This window comes from Heteronotia binoei, chromosome 8 (assembly GCF_032191835.1).
Source record: "Heteronotia binoei isolate CCM8104 ecotype False Entrance Well chromosome 8, APGP_CSIRO_Hbin_v1, whole genome shotgun sequence".
NCBI classification, from domain to species: Eukaryota; Metazoa; Chordata; class Lepidosauria; order Squamata; family Gekkonidae; genus Heteronotia; species Heteronotia binoei.
Window position 1 is genome coordinate 56,164,947 of NC_083230.1, and position 19,098 is coordinate 56,184,044.

Sequence of the window (19,098 nt, forward strand, 5' to 3'; positions counted from 1 at the left end):
AAACACACAGTAAAATGATATATTGGGAAGCAATGAACGGGTTTCTAACCTCATTCTACCATTTCTGCTGCTACCTGTGTTCAGTATAATGGAGAGTGAGATAAGGCTATTCGGTTTGTGTTCCAGAAAGATTAAAACGAGAGTTGCCAAGCAAAGAAGGATTGGGATAATGAGTGGGGACAGAGCCACAAGCTATTATGTAGTCCCACCACTTGGAAGAAAAGGAAATCTGTCTTCAAGAAGTAGCTTTCTTTTCTATGCAGTTGTTGGTTTTTTGAATTAAAAATAGAGTAGCACTGCACAGATTTTTGTACCAAAGATGGCAAGAATATCAAGTCTCCGTTGCCAGTATCCGTAGTTAACTTACCAGACGGACAATCTGTCTCTGAGAAGTCAAGCAACTGTCTGTCTTGGAAATCTATAAAGGTCTCTCTTTTGTGTTCTCCAAATCTACACTCAAGGTCTATTTCTTTATGCTGGAAATAAGTCATCAGTTCTTCATATTTTTGCAGTTCTCCTATTTCTTGGAGGTTTTTCAGAGTCTGACTCAGGCTTTGCCGACCATGCCAACAGTACTGGTTCTTAGCCACTCGGCTAACAAGATGAAGGGACTCCAGGACATTCACTATGTCATAAATTCGCCTCCGTTCAACTCCTGGATGTAGAGACAGAAGCAAACCCAAGAGTTAAAAAGGGCATCCACTTGTAATGTTGAAAGACTATGTATTTACTATGCCTATCTTCCAAAACCTTTCATTAAATGCCACAAAAATCTCCCTCTCCTGGCCACACAAAACAAGACATGGATATTCTACTGTCAAAGTGAATAGAATCAAAGTCAGTGTTTCCACTGCGTAACACCCACACAACTAATATATTTTGTGTTGAAATGCTACAAATTTTTGCCTTTATTGTAGTGAATGTTTTTCATAAAGAAACAATGTAATGCCATATTGTGAAATTTAAAAAGATTTACTTGTGACCATTTTTCATAAATTTTAAGAGATGCTCTTAGATTTCATTTTCTTGTCTAAATACTGAAGACAGAAACCATCAGACTCAAACTGGGAGCCTTTATCCAGGCATTGGCTGAATACACAACTGCTGGCCAAAGAAGATAATTACGGAGGGCAGTTTTCTTTCCTGACACCACTCTGAATGGGAAAAGAGGAAGCCAGCAGGAGGTCTCCCACCACAGCAGGAGGCTTAGCAACCCAGCACCCAGTGAAGCTGTTGCCATGGTGCCATCCTTTTGAAAGTATAACCTGGCCAGGTCATGATCTAGCAGCTTTGATTAGGTCAGAAATTTATTTAGAGATGTGTTAGCTCAAGAGTGTGCTACAGGTTCACCCACGTATAATATGTACTTCATATGAAGATTTACATCTGTGAGAAGGTACTGTTCCTGAACCCACACCCAAGGATCAAGCCAGAAATGGAAGTATTAGTTTGAATGTAGGAAACCATAAAAATGGCGCTGTTGTATTACGATATGGAGGGTATCTTGCCCTAGTAGCAAATGTGGAGTTGTGAGCGTATAGTGGAAAGAACTTTCTGCTCTGGTCTCATTTCTTGATACTGTCAGTTTTTATTACATTTTTCATTAAACTTCATAGAAAAAAAAGGCTAAACAATTTTACTCTGACAACACTATGACAAAAATCTATTTTAAGAAAATATGCTATGTAAACAGAAAAATTAATAATTTTACACTTCAGTCCTGAACAAATGTATTTAAAAGAAATATCTATGGGTTGTAATGAAATGTACTATGTTTGTGTTCAGTCCCTTACAAGCCAATTAACAATCCAGTGAAAACATTTCTGTTATATGCCATTTCATGTGAATATATTTTAAATATATACACACATACACACATCAATTAAAATAGAGGCACGGATATATTCTCTCTAAAGTCTCTAAGGCTGCATTCAATTACATTGAAAACTGTGGTTTGGAATTCTAGTTATGAATGGAAAAGAACAAACAATATTCTGTCACTTTGTCCGGTCAGCTCTGGCTAGTATTTGGATAGGAGACTTCCGAGGAATACCATAGCCTTGACGCAGAGACAGGCAACGGCAAACCATCTCCAACAATTTCTTGCCCTACAGGGTCACCACAAGTCAACTGTGACTTGAGAGCACTTTCCACCCCACCAAAGCAAGCCCCACTGAAAAGGACAGAAACTGTACAACAGCCTAACTTATATACACAGCTCATTAGGAACATCTTTCTTGCAGTCAGTATTGTTTTCGTTCATACATACCAAGACTAGAAGCCACTTCATCCAAAGAAATTGTTGTTTTTTCTGCTGATAGTGGGTAACTGGGATAACGAGCTAAAAACTTTTGGCACAGCAGCCCTAAGCTTTTCTGCTTTCTGCTGGGTCTCTGCTTTTCATAGTCATCTGCTATTCCATCATCTACAGCATCACACTGTTAAAGAAACAAATATAAAAACTTTTAAATGTCACTCTACTATTGGCTAGCATACTGATAAAGCCTGTGGTATTCAAAATATGTCACCTCTAGACCTCAAGCTGAAAAATGAGTATAAAGTTGAGAAAATTAAGTTCAGAACTGAACATCTAATTCAGGTGAACTAGGCAAGAGATTCTGGGCTGGATGAGACCAGTTTTTTTAAATATGAATAAGGAAGGGATCCCCTTTGATCAGCAAAAAAGGCTATGTTTCTGATCATGGGAACTGCATGGACAAAAGCCATGTAAAAAGGGGGCTTTAATGAGGAAACTGGCCGAGATAGAGTGGAAAAGCTGGCTGGATCTAACCCTGCTTGTCTCTCCCAATGTATATTAGTAATCAAGAAAATGCCCCCTGCGTGTCTAGGAGCCTGTTCTATAAACCACAGCAGGTCTGCTGAATCTGGCCTTTTAAAAATTCCCTTTGACCTTATAGCTTTTTCTGCTTCTCACAGTGGATAATGGCCAGAATCGGGTACCAGAAGCAACCATGAGCAGTAGGCTGATACAAGAAAAAGTTATGTTCTCTGAGGTGAAAAATGGCAAATAAGTAATACAGAAACTGTTTATTTATTTCAGCCCTGCTTTTCTACCAGCATTTAGGATGCTACCTTAATAATACCAACTTAAGCAGAGTTACACTCTTCTAAGCCCTGTGAAGTTAAGGCTTAGCATAGCATTGTTAAGGTGCCATCTTACATTATGAAGAAAACACTAACTAAACCCAAGAAATAATATCACAATACACAAACAACACCCCCCCCCCCAGCCTGATACTGGGTAATGTAATTAAGGGGGTAATGTAAATCCTCCCCCCACCAATGTAATCCCATTCCTTCCCAAACAACAAAGAAGTACTTCTGTCTGTAAGATGGCTCCCAACAATACTTGTTCTTCATGACACAAAAATGAGATCCAATTCTGACTGGGAGTTTCTCTGCTCATCTCCAAAGGAGGAGCAGAGCTTTGAGGAATCATTGTTCCTAAAGAGAGCATTCTATCAGTTTTCCAAAGTCCATGTGCTATGCCGTAGAGGCCCACTTTCAAAATCCCTTCATTCATGTGCATTTTTTCAGTTATTACCTAAGGAAGTCTTACAGAGAAATTGGTATGGATCTGACTTAATAGTCCAGAAGGTTCTTAAAAGGACATTTGTTACAACAGAGACTACGACTTTCATCTTTGGAAACTGTGAAGTTTCTTTGAAGAAATAACTTATTCAAAGCAATTCTCACTTGAAGGGAAGCTGAGAGTGACAATTCCCAGTAAGATTTCTTAATTTTACAGTCTGCAGTATCTACATTGCCTTCTGCAGTATTATGCATAATAAACTTCATATAGCAGGGTGGTTTAAAATTGATGTTGAGGTTGCAGAAGTGCCAATGTTCATTTAAGTTTTTAGAAAGCATCTCCAAACAGTACTTAATAAACATAATAAATGTAAGGCAAGCCAATGAACATTTGTAACTATACTTTGAACTCAGATAATTCAAAGTACAGAGTAATCCATCATAAGCATATTCTAGCAGTGGGACTAAATTATGTTGTAAATCAGGGATGCACTGACTTATTCAATCAGAAAACTATGAAAGAGGGAGAAGTACATTTAATTTTCATATTTTGATCACAAGTAATTGTATAATTTATAGTTCATTAATATAGTGGCTGCCATACAGCTGACAGGCATTTTACAGCCTCACATATCAATGATAGAATACTTGGTCCCTTGGTGGGAAACACTCTAAAAACTGTGAAATGTATTGTGCACAAGATTTGGAAAATACAGAGATGTTTAATATCTCTTACAAATATCCTTTCTTTACATGATCATATGCAGTAAACTCCAATATGAAGAGTGGTCCTATAGGTGCAGCTGCATAGAAGTGATATATGACAGGCTATAACAACAGGTACAGGGAAAGCAGGAGACATGATTATTTTATTAGATGAATAGGAAATCAGAATCTGGCTGAAGAGTTGAAGCAGAACAATTGGCACAAGCTGTTAATGTTGTCTTAGCAATATGATAATTCTGCCTAAAGGACCTAGGAGCTGCCTTGTTCAGATGGAATCCATCTTTAAAAAAGGAAGATTCTAATCATGGAAGTTTTTCTGTGAGACAAGGAAGTGAGAAAATGAATGATGGACAGCAACAATTTTGAAGGGTTTTGACTTGGAAAACCTGTCCTACAAAGACACCATGTTCTGTAAATAAGATGATTGTTTTCCTTTGCAGAAGACAAGATAATGCCACTAATGTAAATATTGGTCAAAACTGGAAATTTCCTAACAATGAAGAATATTGACCTGTTCAAAAATAACTATGAAAAGCTATGGCATAAAATGGATGAAGATATGATAAAATGGAATAAGCTTAACTTGTCATTGCTTGGAAGAATAGCTGCAATTAAGATGTATATTTTGCCGAGAATAATGTATTTGTTTCAAACTATTCCGATTGTGAAAGACAGTAAACAATTTAACAAATGGCAAAGGAAGATTTCGGAATTTGTATGGGCTGGGAAGAAACCAAGGATTAAAATGAAAGTTTTAATAGATGCTAAAGAAAGAGGAGGATTCCAATTACCAGATTTAAGATTATATCATGAAGCAGTTTGTTTAGTGTGGATAAAAGATTGGGTGACGCTGTTGAATAAAAAACTTTTAGCATTGGAAGGTCATGGAAATAAATTTGGCTGGCACGCTTATATGTATTATGGGAAGAAAAAGATGGATAGTTTTTTCTCTCACCATTATATAAGAAAGAATTTGTTGAATACCTGGATGAAATATAAGAAATATGGTGATGAAAGAAAACCATTATGGATAGTGCCAGCAGAAGTGATAAAAATAACAGCTGAGACAGGTGAGGAAAAATGGCTGTCATACAATCAACTATTAAAAATACAAAGTGGCAAAATAGAAAACTGCTGTGGAGTTGAATAACAAATACGATTGGTTTAAAATGCAACAAATAAAGCGTTTGGTGGAAAACGATATTAAAACTGAAGGAATAAGACGAGAGCAAACAGAAATGGAAAAAGTTCTGCTTGGAGATAATGAAAAATCAATTTCAAAAACTTGTAAGTTACTTTTAAAATGGTCTACAGAAGATGAAGTAGTGAAATCTCAAATGATTAAATGGGCAATAAATTTACATAAAGAAATACAGATGGATACATGGGAATATTTATGGAAGAACTCTATGAAACTTTCAACATGTCAGAGTATTAAAGAGAACTGTTTTAAAATGATGTATAGATGGTATATGACTCCTAAAAATTGGCAAAGATGAATAACAAGATGCCAGATAGATGTTGGAAATGTAAAAAACATGAAGGTTCTTTCTACCATATGTGGTGGACTTGTGAAAGAGCGAAAAAGTATTGGCAGATGATCCAACAAGAAATTTCTAGGATCTTGGGATATGAATTCAAGAAAGCTGCAGAGACTTTTCTGTTGGGATTACAAATGGAAAAATTTCCAAAAGAAGATAGAACTATAATTTGGTACTTGCTTTCAGCTGCTAGGACAATATATGCGCAGTTATGGAAGCTAGAAAAAAATACCAGAAAAATGGGATTGGATTGTAAAAGTTATGACATGGAGTGAGATGGACAAATTAATAAGAACTTTAAGAGACTATGATTTAGAAGATTTTAAAAGGGAGTGGAAAAAATTTAGAAGTTATGTAGAAGACGAGTGGAAAGTAAAAGGACATTGGACAATTTTTGATAATGATTAAACTTTAGAAGAAAGAATATTAATTTTTGTTCTTAGGAATTAAGGGTACCTTTTAATGTTAGTATTTTGAGTAAATAACACTGGCGGGGGTCAAGTAACAGGGGGAGGGGTGATTAGAAAGAAGCATATGGGATAGATGAAAAGAAGTTATTAATGGAAATTATTACCATATGTTATCAATAAAATTGTTTAAAACACAAAACTGGAAATTTCCATAAGTGAATATATGGTTAGGGGCTTGTTAAACAGGCTTACTTTGATATGCCAACAGTGTCTTCTATCGGATTCTGAAAAAGAATGTGTCCAGCTTCACATAATGATGGGATTAAGAAATAGAGACAGTTTGGTGTAGTGGTTAAGTGCGCTGACTCTTACCTGGGAGAACCAGGTTTGATTCCCCACTCTCCACTTGTAGCTGCTGGCATGGCCTTGGGTCAGCCATAGCTCTGTCAGAGCTGTCCTTGAAAGGGCAGCTTCTGTGAGAGCTCTCTTAGCCCCACCTACCTCACAGGGTGTCTGTTGTGGGGGAGGAAGGTAAAGGAGTTTGTAAACCTCTGAGATTCAGAGCGAAGGGCAGGGTATAAATCGAATATCATCATCTTCTTCACATAAATTAATTGGATTTTACAGTGTATTCTAAATAATGCTGCAACCAAACTAATTTGAATTTAAGATAATCTTCAGACTGACATGCATACTTAAGTGACTTGCCAGAATGATTCTTCATGCGTGTGTGTGCCTGCACCTGGAAGTCATGTCAAGCTCTGGTGACTGATCTGTACTGGGGGCCTGGGGGATATTCAGGGAGGTGGCTGAATAAGTCTGCCCCGCCTCCTGACTGGGTATTTCAAGGACAGTCTCTCATCCAAGTACTAACCACAATCAACCCTGCTTAGCTTCCGAGATATAAGATTGGGCTTGCCTGGACTACCCAGGTCAGGGCTACTTGCCAGAAGTGATAGGCTTTGGTGGAAGCTTGAAGGCTGCAGGAAAAGAATTTCAGCCTTCTAAGTAGACTGAAGTCAATGGACTAAGAAGGTGCTGGGTTGCCCTATTGACTTTAAACTAGAACGGGAAGGAAGATGTTCAGTGTTGCAAAACCAGATGTGTACAGTGAATTCAATTGTACTTCTATGTAACTATGTACTTTTATTCCTTTGCTAAAATCTTCCAGGTAGCCTTTTCTCTCAAAAACCATTCAGGTTAGAATTATGGAGTCTATGCCTTACGAGACCAGTGTTTGCCTATTTAGGCAATATAAGGACCTATGATTTTAGCAGAAAGGCAAAACAAGACAGGTGGTAAACCACAGTAAACCTGCAAGTAATGAAAGAAATGAAGTAAATGCAAAGCAAAGACTAGAAATCTCATAGGACCTTAACATCAAGACTGCCCTTGTCTTTTTTTAGGTAAGCTGGCAGTGTTGTACAAGGCACATGAACAGAAACTCCTCAAAGCACCTGAAGGTAATTAAACATGTCTTCCATATGTTCTATATGAAATGTCAGGGGCTTGAGCAGTCTCTTGCACTGAGGAGTCTGAAGTGTGATCCACCTTTCACTGATTCCTGCTGTTTAAATCAGAAAGGACTGGATTCCTTAACCACACAAAAGTAGAGCCTTTTCACCTAACAGAGACAGGAGGTATATCTGGAAAGATGCAAAAGATGGGTTCCCAATCAGCAAACAGCCCAAAGACAGCAGTGTCACAGTTATTCCTTATGAAACAGAATGTTGTTTAATGGAAGCAGACATTGATCGACTACACACCCTCAACAAACTTTATATGACAAGTCTCTTACCTGCAAGGAATCAGGAAAAGCACCACCAAATTCACTATTCTCAATAGGCCTGAAAAGCTCTTTCTTCTTTTCCCTATCCCGCATGTCAGGGCTGGCAGCACTAATAAGCATCTTCAGGTTAGCTGTGGGCGTCCACGGATCTGTCAGGGGCTTATCACTCAGTTTAACAGGTGTAATTGGATTTCTCTCAGGGGTGCAGTTTTTTTGTTTTGATAAATCAATGGGTTCATTTTTCATAGGAGTCTTTGGAGTCATTTTAGGTCGATCAAATATGTTTTCCTGTAAAAGAGAGAAGACAGTCAGAAGGTACAGAGGCCACCAATCAATGCAACTGTATTTATCACTACTCTGTGTCAAAAGATTTTAAAGCTGAAGTCTTCCTTAATGGGGACAGGTAAGGCAAAAACAAAGCCACAAAAGGCTGGAGTGTGAACCCCCCTCCCCTTGGGTACACTATCCCGTCAGCCAGAGACCAAACCTCCACCCCTCCCAGCTTTAAGATCAAGAAGTCAGCCCTATAAAGTAGGATGGTTACAAGGTGAGTTCCAGAAAATAGCTAATTTACTGGATTCAGATTGAAGCCCCAAACTCAAAACCACCACAAAATTTGAATGATTTATTAAAAGATTGTGCAGGAATCAACAATAAGAGGGCAGTGAACAGTGGAGATAAAGTAATAAAGCGAAATATCTAATCTAGCACATTTACAAGCATTGGCTTGAGATGCCACCTGGCAAGGAGTTCAGCAGGGTTTCAAAGTCCAAAACGAGGGCTCTAGCCAGCATGCCACGCTCAGAATCAAGTATCCTAAAGTTAGATGTGATCCATGCAAAGGACAGAAACGAAACTGAAGAATCTTTATGTCCAATGATCTGCATTGGCATCATTCTAGTTACACAATCAAATGTATGGTCAATGATGTAACTTGACCAATCAGGTTTGTTGCTAATCAGGTGGCTCAACCAATTAGGTGAGGACATAAGAGCCCTTCTGGATCAGTCCAGTAGTCCATCTAGTCAACATTTTCTCACACAATGACCAACCAGTTCATCTGGACAGCCAACAACAGGGCATAAAGGTTTCCCTTGATGTTGGCTCTTGGATTCAGAAGTTTAGTGCCTCTGAATGTGAAAGTTCCCCTCAGTCACCATGGCTAGTAGACAATGAGAATTATTCTCAATGAATCTACCTAATCCCCTTTTAAAGCTGTTTATTTCTGTGGCCATTACTACATCCTCTAGCAGTGAATTCCATATTTTAATCACTCTCTATATAAAGTTGCATTTCCTTTTTTCATGCCTAATTATTGACTTACATTTCTATTGCCAGAACCTGTGGTCCCTCCTGTTCAGTTCATTGGGGCAGACTAACCATCAGCTTCATTGGATGCCCTTGAGTTCTAGGATTTTGGGAGAGGGAGAAAAAATTTTCTCTGTCAGCTCTCTCCACCCCACACATAATTTTATAATCCTCTATTAGTCATCTCTTTTCTAAACTGAAAAGTCCCAGACTCTTCAGCCTTTTTTCATAGGGAAGGTGCTCTAATCCCCTAATCATCTTGGTTGCCCTTCTTCCAGCTCCACAATGTTCTTTTTGAGATACAGTGACCAGAACTCTACACAGTTTTCCAAATGAGGCTGCACCATGAATTTATAGAGGCATTATTTTATCAATGATTTTATTCTCAGTTCCTTTCCTAATAATTTCTTACACAAGAGCTTGCCTTTTTCACCTGCAGTACACCGAGATGACACTTTCATTGAGCTGTCCACTATAACCCCAGGATCTCCCCCCCTCATTCTCAACAAGTTCAGACCCCATTAGCCTCATGAGTTAGTAGATCAACTATCTCACATCTCAATTCCTTGGGTGTATGCCATCAGGACATGGAGACTTATCTGTTTTTAATTTCCCTAGCAAATCTAGAACTTCATCTCTGGTCACCTCAATTTGACATAGTTCTTCAGACTCCCTTTCTAAAGCTGTGGCATTGGTACATGCCCCACACTTCCCACAGTGAACACAGAAGCAGAGGTGGAAAAGCTACTGAACTTCTCTGCCATCTTCCTTTAGCAATCCCTTTATTCCTTTGTCATCCAAAGGCCCCCACTACTTCTCTGACTGGTTTCTTGCTCTGGATATATTTTTTAAAAAATGTTTATTGTCTTGATGCTTTTAGCAATCTGCTCCTCAAAATCTCTTTCTGCATGCCTAATTATTGACTTACATTTCTTTTGCCAGAGCCTGTTCTCCCTCCTGTTCAATTTCATCGGAGCAGACCTTCCATTTTTTAAACGAAGCTGCTTTACTCTTTATAGCTTCGTTGACTTGCATTGCTAACCACACAGGCCTTCTTTTAGACTTGGCAGTGCTTTTCCTAACCTATAGAATGCATTCTATTTGGGTCTTAATTAGTGTGGTTGTAAATAGCTTCCAAGCATCCTCTAGGGATTTGACTCCCCTGTGCTTCCCCTTCCGTTTTGTTTTTACTATGCCCCTCATTTTTGTAAAGTTCCCGCTTTTGAAATCAAATGTTACAGTTTCCACTGACACGGATGCTTAAGTTAATAGCAATTGTGGTCACTGTTTCCAATTGGTGTAACAACCTCTTCATTTCTCACCAGGACTTGAGACCTGCTCATAACCAAATACAAGATCACTACCCCTCTAGCTGGCTCTGTAACGAACTATTTCAGTGCAATCATTTATGATTTCTAAGAATCTCATTTCTACAGCATGAGTCGAGCCCATGCTTACCCAGTCAATATGAGGGTAGTTGAAGTCTCCCAGTATACTAACATTATTAGCTTTAATCATCTCTTATTTCCTTCCCCACCTCAAGATCAGCCTCAAGGGTCTTATCAAACGGGTGATAAGTAACCCTTAGGGTGCAGTATTTCCATCCATATTGTTTCGGTTGGGGAGTTAATTCCTCTGATCAACACCTCTCCCAACCCATCCCTCCCTGTCCTGCATATAGACCTTATACATAAGTAATCTGCCTCAATGAGACCATATGCTCTTCAGGTGTAGGGCCTAATTAATCAAGTACCTTCTCCCAGCCAGAGATCTATGCACTAACAGAATGCATAGAGCCAAACACACTTTCTCATTGTTGGGCCTTGAAAATGCCAGGTCTAATGGTCTGATTGGCACCTGCATAGCTGCCCAACTCCTTTATCTCACTTTTTGAAGCTACAAGCAATTTGACCTTAGTTCTCAAGACATCTGTGTTTTTTGGCCTCACCTCAGACTGAACCATTGTTTGGATTGATAAGAGACTTCTAATGTTTCTTGATGCTTTATATTTTTGAAAGAACAAAATGGTTGGCAGGTTTCCATCACACCAAGAAACAGAACTTACAGTGGTAACAATCAAATGAGGAGTTTGAGCTATGCAAGTGCCAGCTACCAGTTGAGTTCTATATGACAAAATAACTGGATTACAATCTGGAATGCAGCTAAAAGGGGCTAAAGCCTTCAGATCAGATACTTGAGCCACTGGAGGTAAAACAGAGGTTTAAATGTCTTCCTTTGAACCATTTGCAGTTCCTCTATACGGCTCATTACTTTCTTCTATACAAATTAATAAATGTTATTAAAGTGTGCAGGGTGCATGAGGAAAAGAAATGCAGCATTCATGGGAAATCTTGTCTGATGGCCTCTGCCACAGGTTCTGCCCAAAGGGGATATTGTAATCTGCTTTGAGCTGAAGATATAGCAGAATAGTTAACATTCTCTGTTTACACACAACTTCCACCAATAATAACAAGCAATTCGTTCTTTGCACAGAGAAACATTATGCCATTATGAGAGTAGCATAGTGGAGGACAGACAATCCAGTACTATGGTCAGGTAGTAATTCTCATTGCAAATGTGCCCAGGGGCAGGGTAGTTATTGTTCTACAACATTTACGGCATCTACTCACTTATGTGGGAGAAAGTAGTTAATATGCTATAATCGAAGACGTATGAGTAGAACAAAACCTATACCCCATTAACACACAATGTGGGAGGATTACTGCTCAGTTATGTACTAGATTGAAGTCTGTTACTCTGTGGAATGTCATGGAAGATGTTAATCTTCCCACCCTTTTGCCCAACCCGTCTTTGGAAATGATTTTTTATCATGCTATATGTTTGTGTGTATTGAGCGCACACACGTGTGTGTAAACTCTACCAAGTCATGGCCAATGCTGTGACAGAATCTAGAAGAAGGATGCTAGATTTATATCCCACCCTATACTCTGAATCTCAAAGTGGTCACAATCTCCTTTACCTCCCCCCCCACCCACAACAGACACCCTGTGAGGTGGGTGGGGTTGTGAGAGCTTTCAAGGATAACTCCTCTGAGAGCTATGGCTGACCCAAGGCCATTCCAGCAGGTGCAAATGGAGGAGTGGGAAATCAAACCTGGTTCTCCCAGATAAGAGTCTGCACTCTGCACACTTAACCACTACACCAAACTGGCTCTAGAAATCAGCTCCTTTATATATATATAGGTATGTGGCCCAGGTTGTTGATGACTGAAAAACCTGGCAAAACCAGTTTTCAGCTCTGCCTGGTAGAAATATCACAATAATGTCAATAATAATCAATATCTTTATTAGCTATGTTTAAATAAATTGCTGACATTCTCAAAATAAGAACTTTTTTAAGTTCAGAAATGTAAAATCACATCGGAGAAAGTAACCACTCAGAAGGCAGAACAGTTTCATAACTTATCAGAACTCAGTATTTCATAACTCTTCAGAAAAGTTGGAATGTTTACCCAGCAACTTTTAATGTTTAAAATACATTTCTACCAGTCAAGGTAGCTGATGTAAGCATGGACCTGTGATCACAAAAACTTCTGATTTAATTCTCAGCACAGAACAATTGGTTCATCCTTGCTTTTGTATAGTAGATCATACCAACTCATATATTATTCAGCCAGTTATTACATTCATTTAACAGGGATTTAACAGACTTCCTAATCTAGACTTTTGCAGATTCAGTTGGGACACAGAATCTTCTCAGCTGTGTCCCAGACAGTAAACCCTTTGTTTCTTTGCTAAAACACAACAAAGTGTGTTTTGAGGGTCAAAAGGGGTTCTGCAGAATCCTTCTGAGTTGTCCTCCATCCTGCTACTCTGCAATCAGTCACATCTGATTGCATTCTTGTGCAGCCCCAGAGAAACCACATCTTGCAGTACAATAGTGGTTGTTGCTTATATGATCACTGGACACGCAAGCTGCTATTGTCAGTATAGTGCTTCTTATTTAAATCCTACATTATTGCTCTGAGTGGAAAAACTCTACTGGGCTGGAAGCTTAACACATTTATCTCACTAGGACAACTCTCCAGTTTCAGTGAAGAAAATGGGCTGGCTAGTCTGCGACCTGCTTAAGATAATAAATGATGACAAGACGACCAAATGTGACTGTTTAATCTGACTAAAATGACATCTGCAGTGTTTTTATTATTTACTTGGGAAGTGGAAACATATATCAAATGTGGAACAATGGGCAGAAAGAAACTCCAAATTAACGAGTGCTACGCAAAGGGTCCAGGTTGTCCATCCAATCAAAGTGAAGTATGTTTTATGTTGCTTTGTTCACTGTAAAAATACTATGTCTCAAACTGAAATAGATATGGACTGGGGAGAAAAACTGAGATAAAAGAAAATGCTTCCCCTCACTGTTTTCAGTAAAAAATCTCTTAAGAAAGACCCCAAAACAAAAGCCATATAATACCTTTTATTAACCCAACCAAAATAACACAAAACAGTATGCAAACTTTGAAGTCCTGCAAGGAAGTTTTAGAAAGTTGAATATTAAAAACAGGAGGAGAGAAAAAGCAAAAAGATATCTTAGACCCAGATCTCAGGGTCCCTTGTTTGTATCCCATGTAGAATGCCAGTTTTGAATAGATTGGGTGGAATGGATACCAAATGGTACCTTAGCTTTCTGAGAAGGAAAAATGTTGGCCTCCCATTGAAAACCCATTGCTGAATCTCAGCACAGGTGCACACAGGAGGCCCATCTACACTTTGCCCTTTGTATTTTTAACATTCAGCTTGAAGAGGAATTCTGGTAAAATGCAGAAGTTTCCAGACTTGTGCTATTTTGGTTGGGCCCAATACAGAGCTCCCCAACCACTGGGCTGTGGACTGGTCCCGGTCCGTGCTAGCAACCAGGTCGCAAAGCAAGGCAGAGCAGCCATGCCATCCCTCTCGCCCGCCCGGGACCTGGGCAGATGAAAGAGGCAGTGAGGCCTCACTCTGAGGCAGCCTTGGAGTGAGGCAGAGCAGCCCTTCCCCTTCTGCCCACCTGGGACCTGGGCGGACAAAAGAGGCAGCGCGGCCTCACTCATTGCAGGGGAGGCAGCCTCAAAGCAAGGCCACACCACCTCTTTCATCTGCCTCCGTCCCAGGCCGGCAGAAGGGGCAGCGCTGCTGCAGCCTTAGCCCTACCCTTCTTTTATAGACCCCCACCAATCAGCTGATCAGTGGGGGTCTTTAAATGGAAGGGGGGAGGCAGACTGGCCTTCTGCCACCTAGCAGGCAGGTGGCAATAAAAGCCGAGACCACGGAGGTTACTGTAAAAGAAAACACCTCAAAGCCTCTCCGTGTAACAAAAATAATACTCATTATTTCTACTTATCCAGTATTTACTAGTAACAAACCTAGCAGGGAGGTGGCAGAAACACCCCCAGTCTCCCCCCCCCCATTTAAAGACCCCCATCGGGGGCAGGGATGGGGTGCGGGTGGGTGGCCTGGGGCGGCAAAAACCCCAGCACCGCCCCCCCACCAGTCTGTGGAAAAATTATCTTCCACAAAACAGGTCCCTGGTGTCAAAAAGGTGGGAGCCACTGGCCTAATAAATGTTTTTACAGGTCTTTTGTGTTTGGTTCATCAAACCAGTATGTGGCGATCTGCGATTTCTGTCTTTTAGAATAAGCCATCTATCAAAATAATGACTAAAATGCTTTTAAGCCAACAACTTAAAAAACCCTTTTCTGCCTTTCACTCCCTTAAAAAGTTCTCTAATAACTATGTAAGACAATCATGCTAAGTGACTACAATTCCACATACTGCAGACATATACAATTCTCTTCCCTGATGCCAATAACTCCATCTTCTACAGAATGTGAAAAAGTTCATCTATGTTTGGAAATATATGTACTAAATTACACTAAATTAAGAAATGAGCTGACAAATAAGATCAAAGAAGCTTGCTCCAACTTGTACAAACCTTCAGCTGTCTGAAGTTGCTAGAGATAAAAAATAACGTTCCTGATCCTAAATCAGGATCTACTGATTATTCGGAAACTTAATCTAAGTAAAGAAAGAAACTCGATGCTGTATTATTTTCAGTGGTATGCTACTTATAGTGCAATTGTATGAACACTTACTCAGGAGGAAACCTCACTGATTAACCACAAGTGGACTGCTGGTAGACCTGCTCAGGATGGCAGAAGTTAAATGATATATTGTTTCATGTGGCCAATTTTGTCCAGTCGGTATGACACTTATTCTGTGAGATGATAATATATTACAGAAGCCAGTATAGTATAGTTTACCCCAATATCCAAATTTACTTATTAGTACTATTAGTATTAAATGCAATTCATTGGGCTGCAGGCAGTTTTTTTAAAAACAGCATTTGGGAAGAGGAATTCTTTTGTGGCATGTGCAATAATCCAACTGTTACCATGGCCAACAAGTTTTTTGTATTGCTTCTGGATAATGTTGACAACATCCAGATAACAAAAAATTTCTTTTACTATGTTGTTAATGGATATTTTTATTTTTTCCCTATTTTACCAACTCATATGCTTGGCAATCATTAATACAACTTTTAGCACTGTGTACACTTTATCTTTAGCATTATGTACACTTGGAATCATTATTTGCACAAAACTAGGATGTTAAAAATCAGGACTATATGATACCATACAATTTTATGTTCTTGCTATTCTAGATACATAATGCATGCTATGTTCTTAAAGTATTAACTGTAGATTTGCAAAGACATGTATTGAATAATTTCAAATTTCCTCCCAAACATTCTTTCTTCACAAATTTAAATTTCCAGGTATTGTTACATCTTTTCAGGAAATTTTCAAAAAACCTTCACATATGTACATCACAAGGAAAAGCAGTATTTAATGTTATGGTTCTAGCTTAATCTGATGAACGTCTTAAGGTTTATAACATCACATACGGCAACATTTTTCATCCACTAGTGATTATTTTGATCAGACTGAGCACTGCCAACAAACACTGGACCAGCGCAGGATTTTACACCCAGAAGTGTCAAAGAGAGCAATTCTAAATAAGCCTACTTAGATCTATTCAGTGATCTATTCTATTCCTTACTCCCAGGAAAGTGTGTTTAGTACTGTACTCTAACAGTGCAATCCTCAACAGAATTACACCTTTTTATAAACCTCTTCAACGGATTTAGAAGATCATAACTGTTTGGGATTGAACTTTAACTGATTCAATGATTAGGCAACAATAAAGAGGTTCGCCAATAATCCCATACCCATTGGCACATGTATTGCAAAATGTCCATCCATTTCCCTAGCCTAAATGATTCACTTCCTTTAAATGGGCGGGGGTGGGGACTGACTTTCATCTGAAATTAGAGCCAAAAGGAAGTTTTTAATGCAAAATCGAGAGCTTAACAAATTGGAAGACTAGTGTTAAACTAAAAAACATCACTTTTTAAAAAATGGTAGCATTATTACAATTTTCTTTCCTTCTCTTTGGATTTTTTGGAAATAATAATTATCCAATGTAACAATAATCTTAAATAAAGATACTATAGCTTTAAACAAAGAAACTTGCTTTAAAATGTATGGGGTTTTTCGCTCAAGTTTTTTAGTTCCATCACAATTTATAAAATTTGAAACAAGGCCTAACTATCCCAAATGGACTTCAAAATACATGTTCAATTCTTTATACACCAACTAATTGTTAATAAACTGGAGGATTTGGACAATTAATTCTATTCATTTACCTTTTGTGCATTTCCCCCATCTTCATCTGTAAAATTCATCTTCGTGTGTCTTGGACTAACCAAGTCTTTCAGAGTTAAACAATTCATTTCTATCTGCAAAAGAGTAGCACAAGACCACAGATACGACCTTCTCGTGCAAAAATTACATTTCCGAAACTGGTACAATTCCTCCCCAATAAGATCTAAATACCGTGACCTTCATAAATTCGTAGGTCTTAATGATGAAGAATCAGGTGTTTAGTTTAGCTCTCAAGGAGAGGACGATTTAAGATTGGCAGCCAAGGGGCGGGAGTTCTTGGAGAGGTGGGAAACCTTCTGGCGAATCTGTCACTCGGGTTCAGAGAATTTTTACCGGGATCAGTTATTTTTGGCGCAAAGAACCTGGAGGAGGAATTCCGCCTTTGAACCACCGCATCTGAAACTGTCTACCACGCAGCGAGTCAAGGACAAAATCAAACAATGCCGCGCCCTGAACTCGGGAGAGTCCTGTCCAACCGGCAGGCCACCCCCCCCCCCACCCGCTTTCTTAAAAACCAGGCCGGGAGGGCGGGGGGGGGGGAAATTAACAAGAGGAAGCTTTCTTCCTTCTCTCTCTTCCTCCTTCTGCTTGCCCAAGGCAACTTCTGAGCTGCAGCCCCCCCGCACGTTTACGAGCACAACCCTACTTTCTTCCTGCCCCAAATGTACCCCGCATGCTAAGCACTTACTTTTCCTGCGACTTTCTTCCCTGTCTTCTCAAAGGGATGCCTTCGCTTCGGCGCTTCCAAAGCCACTGCCGCGTCTGAGGTGCATTGGGGATCGTTGGAGGGGAAAGAGGAACCCCGCATTCAAGCTGATGCTGTCGCCCCCGGAGCCCACCACCAGCTACGTGCCAACACTGACTGCCTCTCTACTGCCTGGAGATTCCACTAGGCGCTAAAGCTTCTATTCTGGCGCCCTGAAACATATTTTTACAATCCGGCCAATCAGGATCTTTCTGAAGGGGCGTCCCCCGGGTGTTCTCTCCAATCAGGCTGGAGCCCTGCTCGGGGAGTTGGCGCTAGACTCGGCGCGCTCTGTCTCAGGGTCCCGCGCCTTCATTGCGGCCGCTGCGTCTGTTTCCCCGCCGTCTCTGCCGCCGCCCCCTCCCACCTTGTGCTACCTGGGAAGCCTGGGGCGGAGTGGCTCGGCTGGGAGGAGGGGGTGGGAAGGCTTTTGTTAAGTTGCTCAAGTGCAGCCCTGGAGAGTGGGAGAAAGTGAAGGGAACAGATGGAGCTTGGAAACTTAACACTGAAAGACCCTGTTGAAGGTGGCGGGGAGCATTATGCTTTTCCCTCCCTCGCCCGCCCACTTCAGCCTGCTGTTGCAGAGCTTTGTTGGGTGGCTAACAACTTTGCGCTTCCTAAAATCTCTAAGAACTCAACTGACAGAAAATTTCCCCCCAAATTTGCCGAAAGAAAGAAAATGCATTGCTTTTAGCTGGTAGATGTGTCTTTCTGGAAAACGGGCAAATTCAGGTATGTGCCAAACATCATGTAGACAAAGGCAAGACCAGTCTTCGTATACCTTCACACCACAACAAATTGTGTGGATCAAGTCTACACAATACTGAATAAATCCATGAGCACATGGTGGGTATCATATTGTGCATGGTTGGGTGCTGTGATTAGCTGTGGGTTTTTTTTACATGCCTGTCAGAAACACTGACCATCACACATTCATAATTTAGGCTTCCTGCATTTCCCCATATAAAAGAGAAGGGTAATATGACAGAAGGAACTTTATCCAATCCTTGCTGATTCTGTCCCATTTGAAGAAAAAGTGTGGTAGAACATTTTGATTATAAGAAGAATGTTTTCAAACTTAGCATGCAAGAGATCTCAAACGTGTTATATCTCTTGGGGTGTCTAGTATCTGCAGGGTGTCCAAATTCTTCCTAAATGGAGGTAACTTTATTAAATGGCGTAACCACCAGTGAGGGGAGTTGAGTAGTGCAGAAAAATGCACGTCTGATCCCCAAACTGGCATGAGTGTGGCCACTGAGAAGACCGAAATTACCTATCCCAGATATAGAAGCACACCT

At 40.0% G+C, this 19,098-nt stretch overlaps 1 protein-coding gene across 1 annotated transcript in view; it reads right to left on the reverse strand.

The window, feature by feature from the left end:
• E2F7 (E2F transcription factor 7) overlaps nucleotides 1-18,086 on the reverse strand; it is a 43,571-nt gene extending 25,485 nt beyond the window's left edge. The window contains exons 1-5 of the mRNA XM_060245117.1: nucleotides 17,744-18,086; nucleotides 17,037-17,129; nucleotides 8,028-8,306; nucleotides 2,270-2,438; nucleotides 368-655 (exon numbers count right to left, since the gene is read on the reverse strand). Of these exons, the coding sequence (XP_060101100.1) occupies nucleotides 368-655; nucleotides 2,270-2,438; nucleotides 8,028-8,306; nucleotides 17,037-17,129; nucleotides 17,744-17,863 (949 nt within the window). The 5' untranslated portion in view covers nucleotides 17,864-18,086. The remainder of the gene's footprint in view (nucleotides 1-367; nucleotides 656-2,269; nucleotides 2,439-8,027; nucleotides 8,307-17,036; nucleotides 17,130-17,743) is intronic.
• Between the last annotated feature and the right edge of the window lie 1,012 nt (nucleotides 18,087-19,098).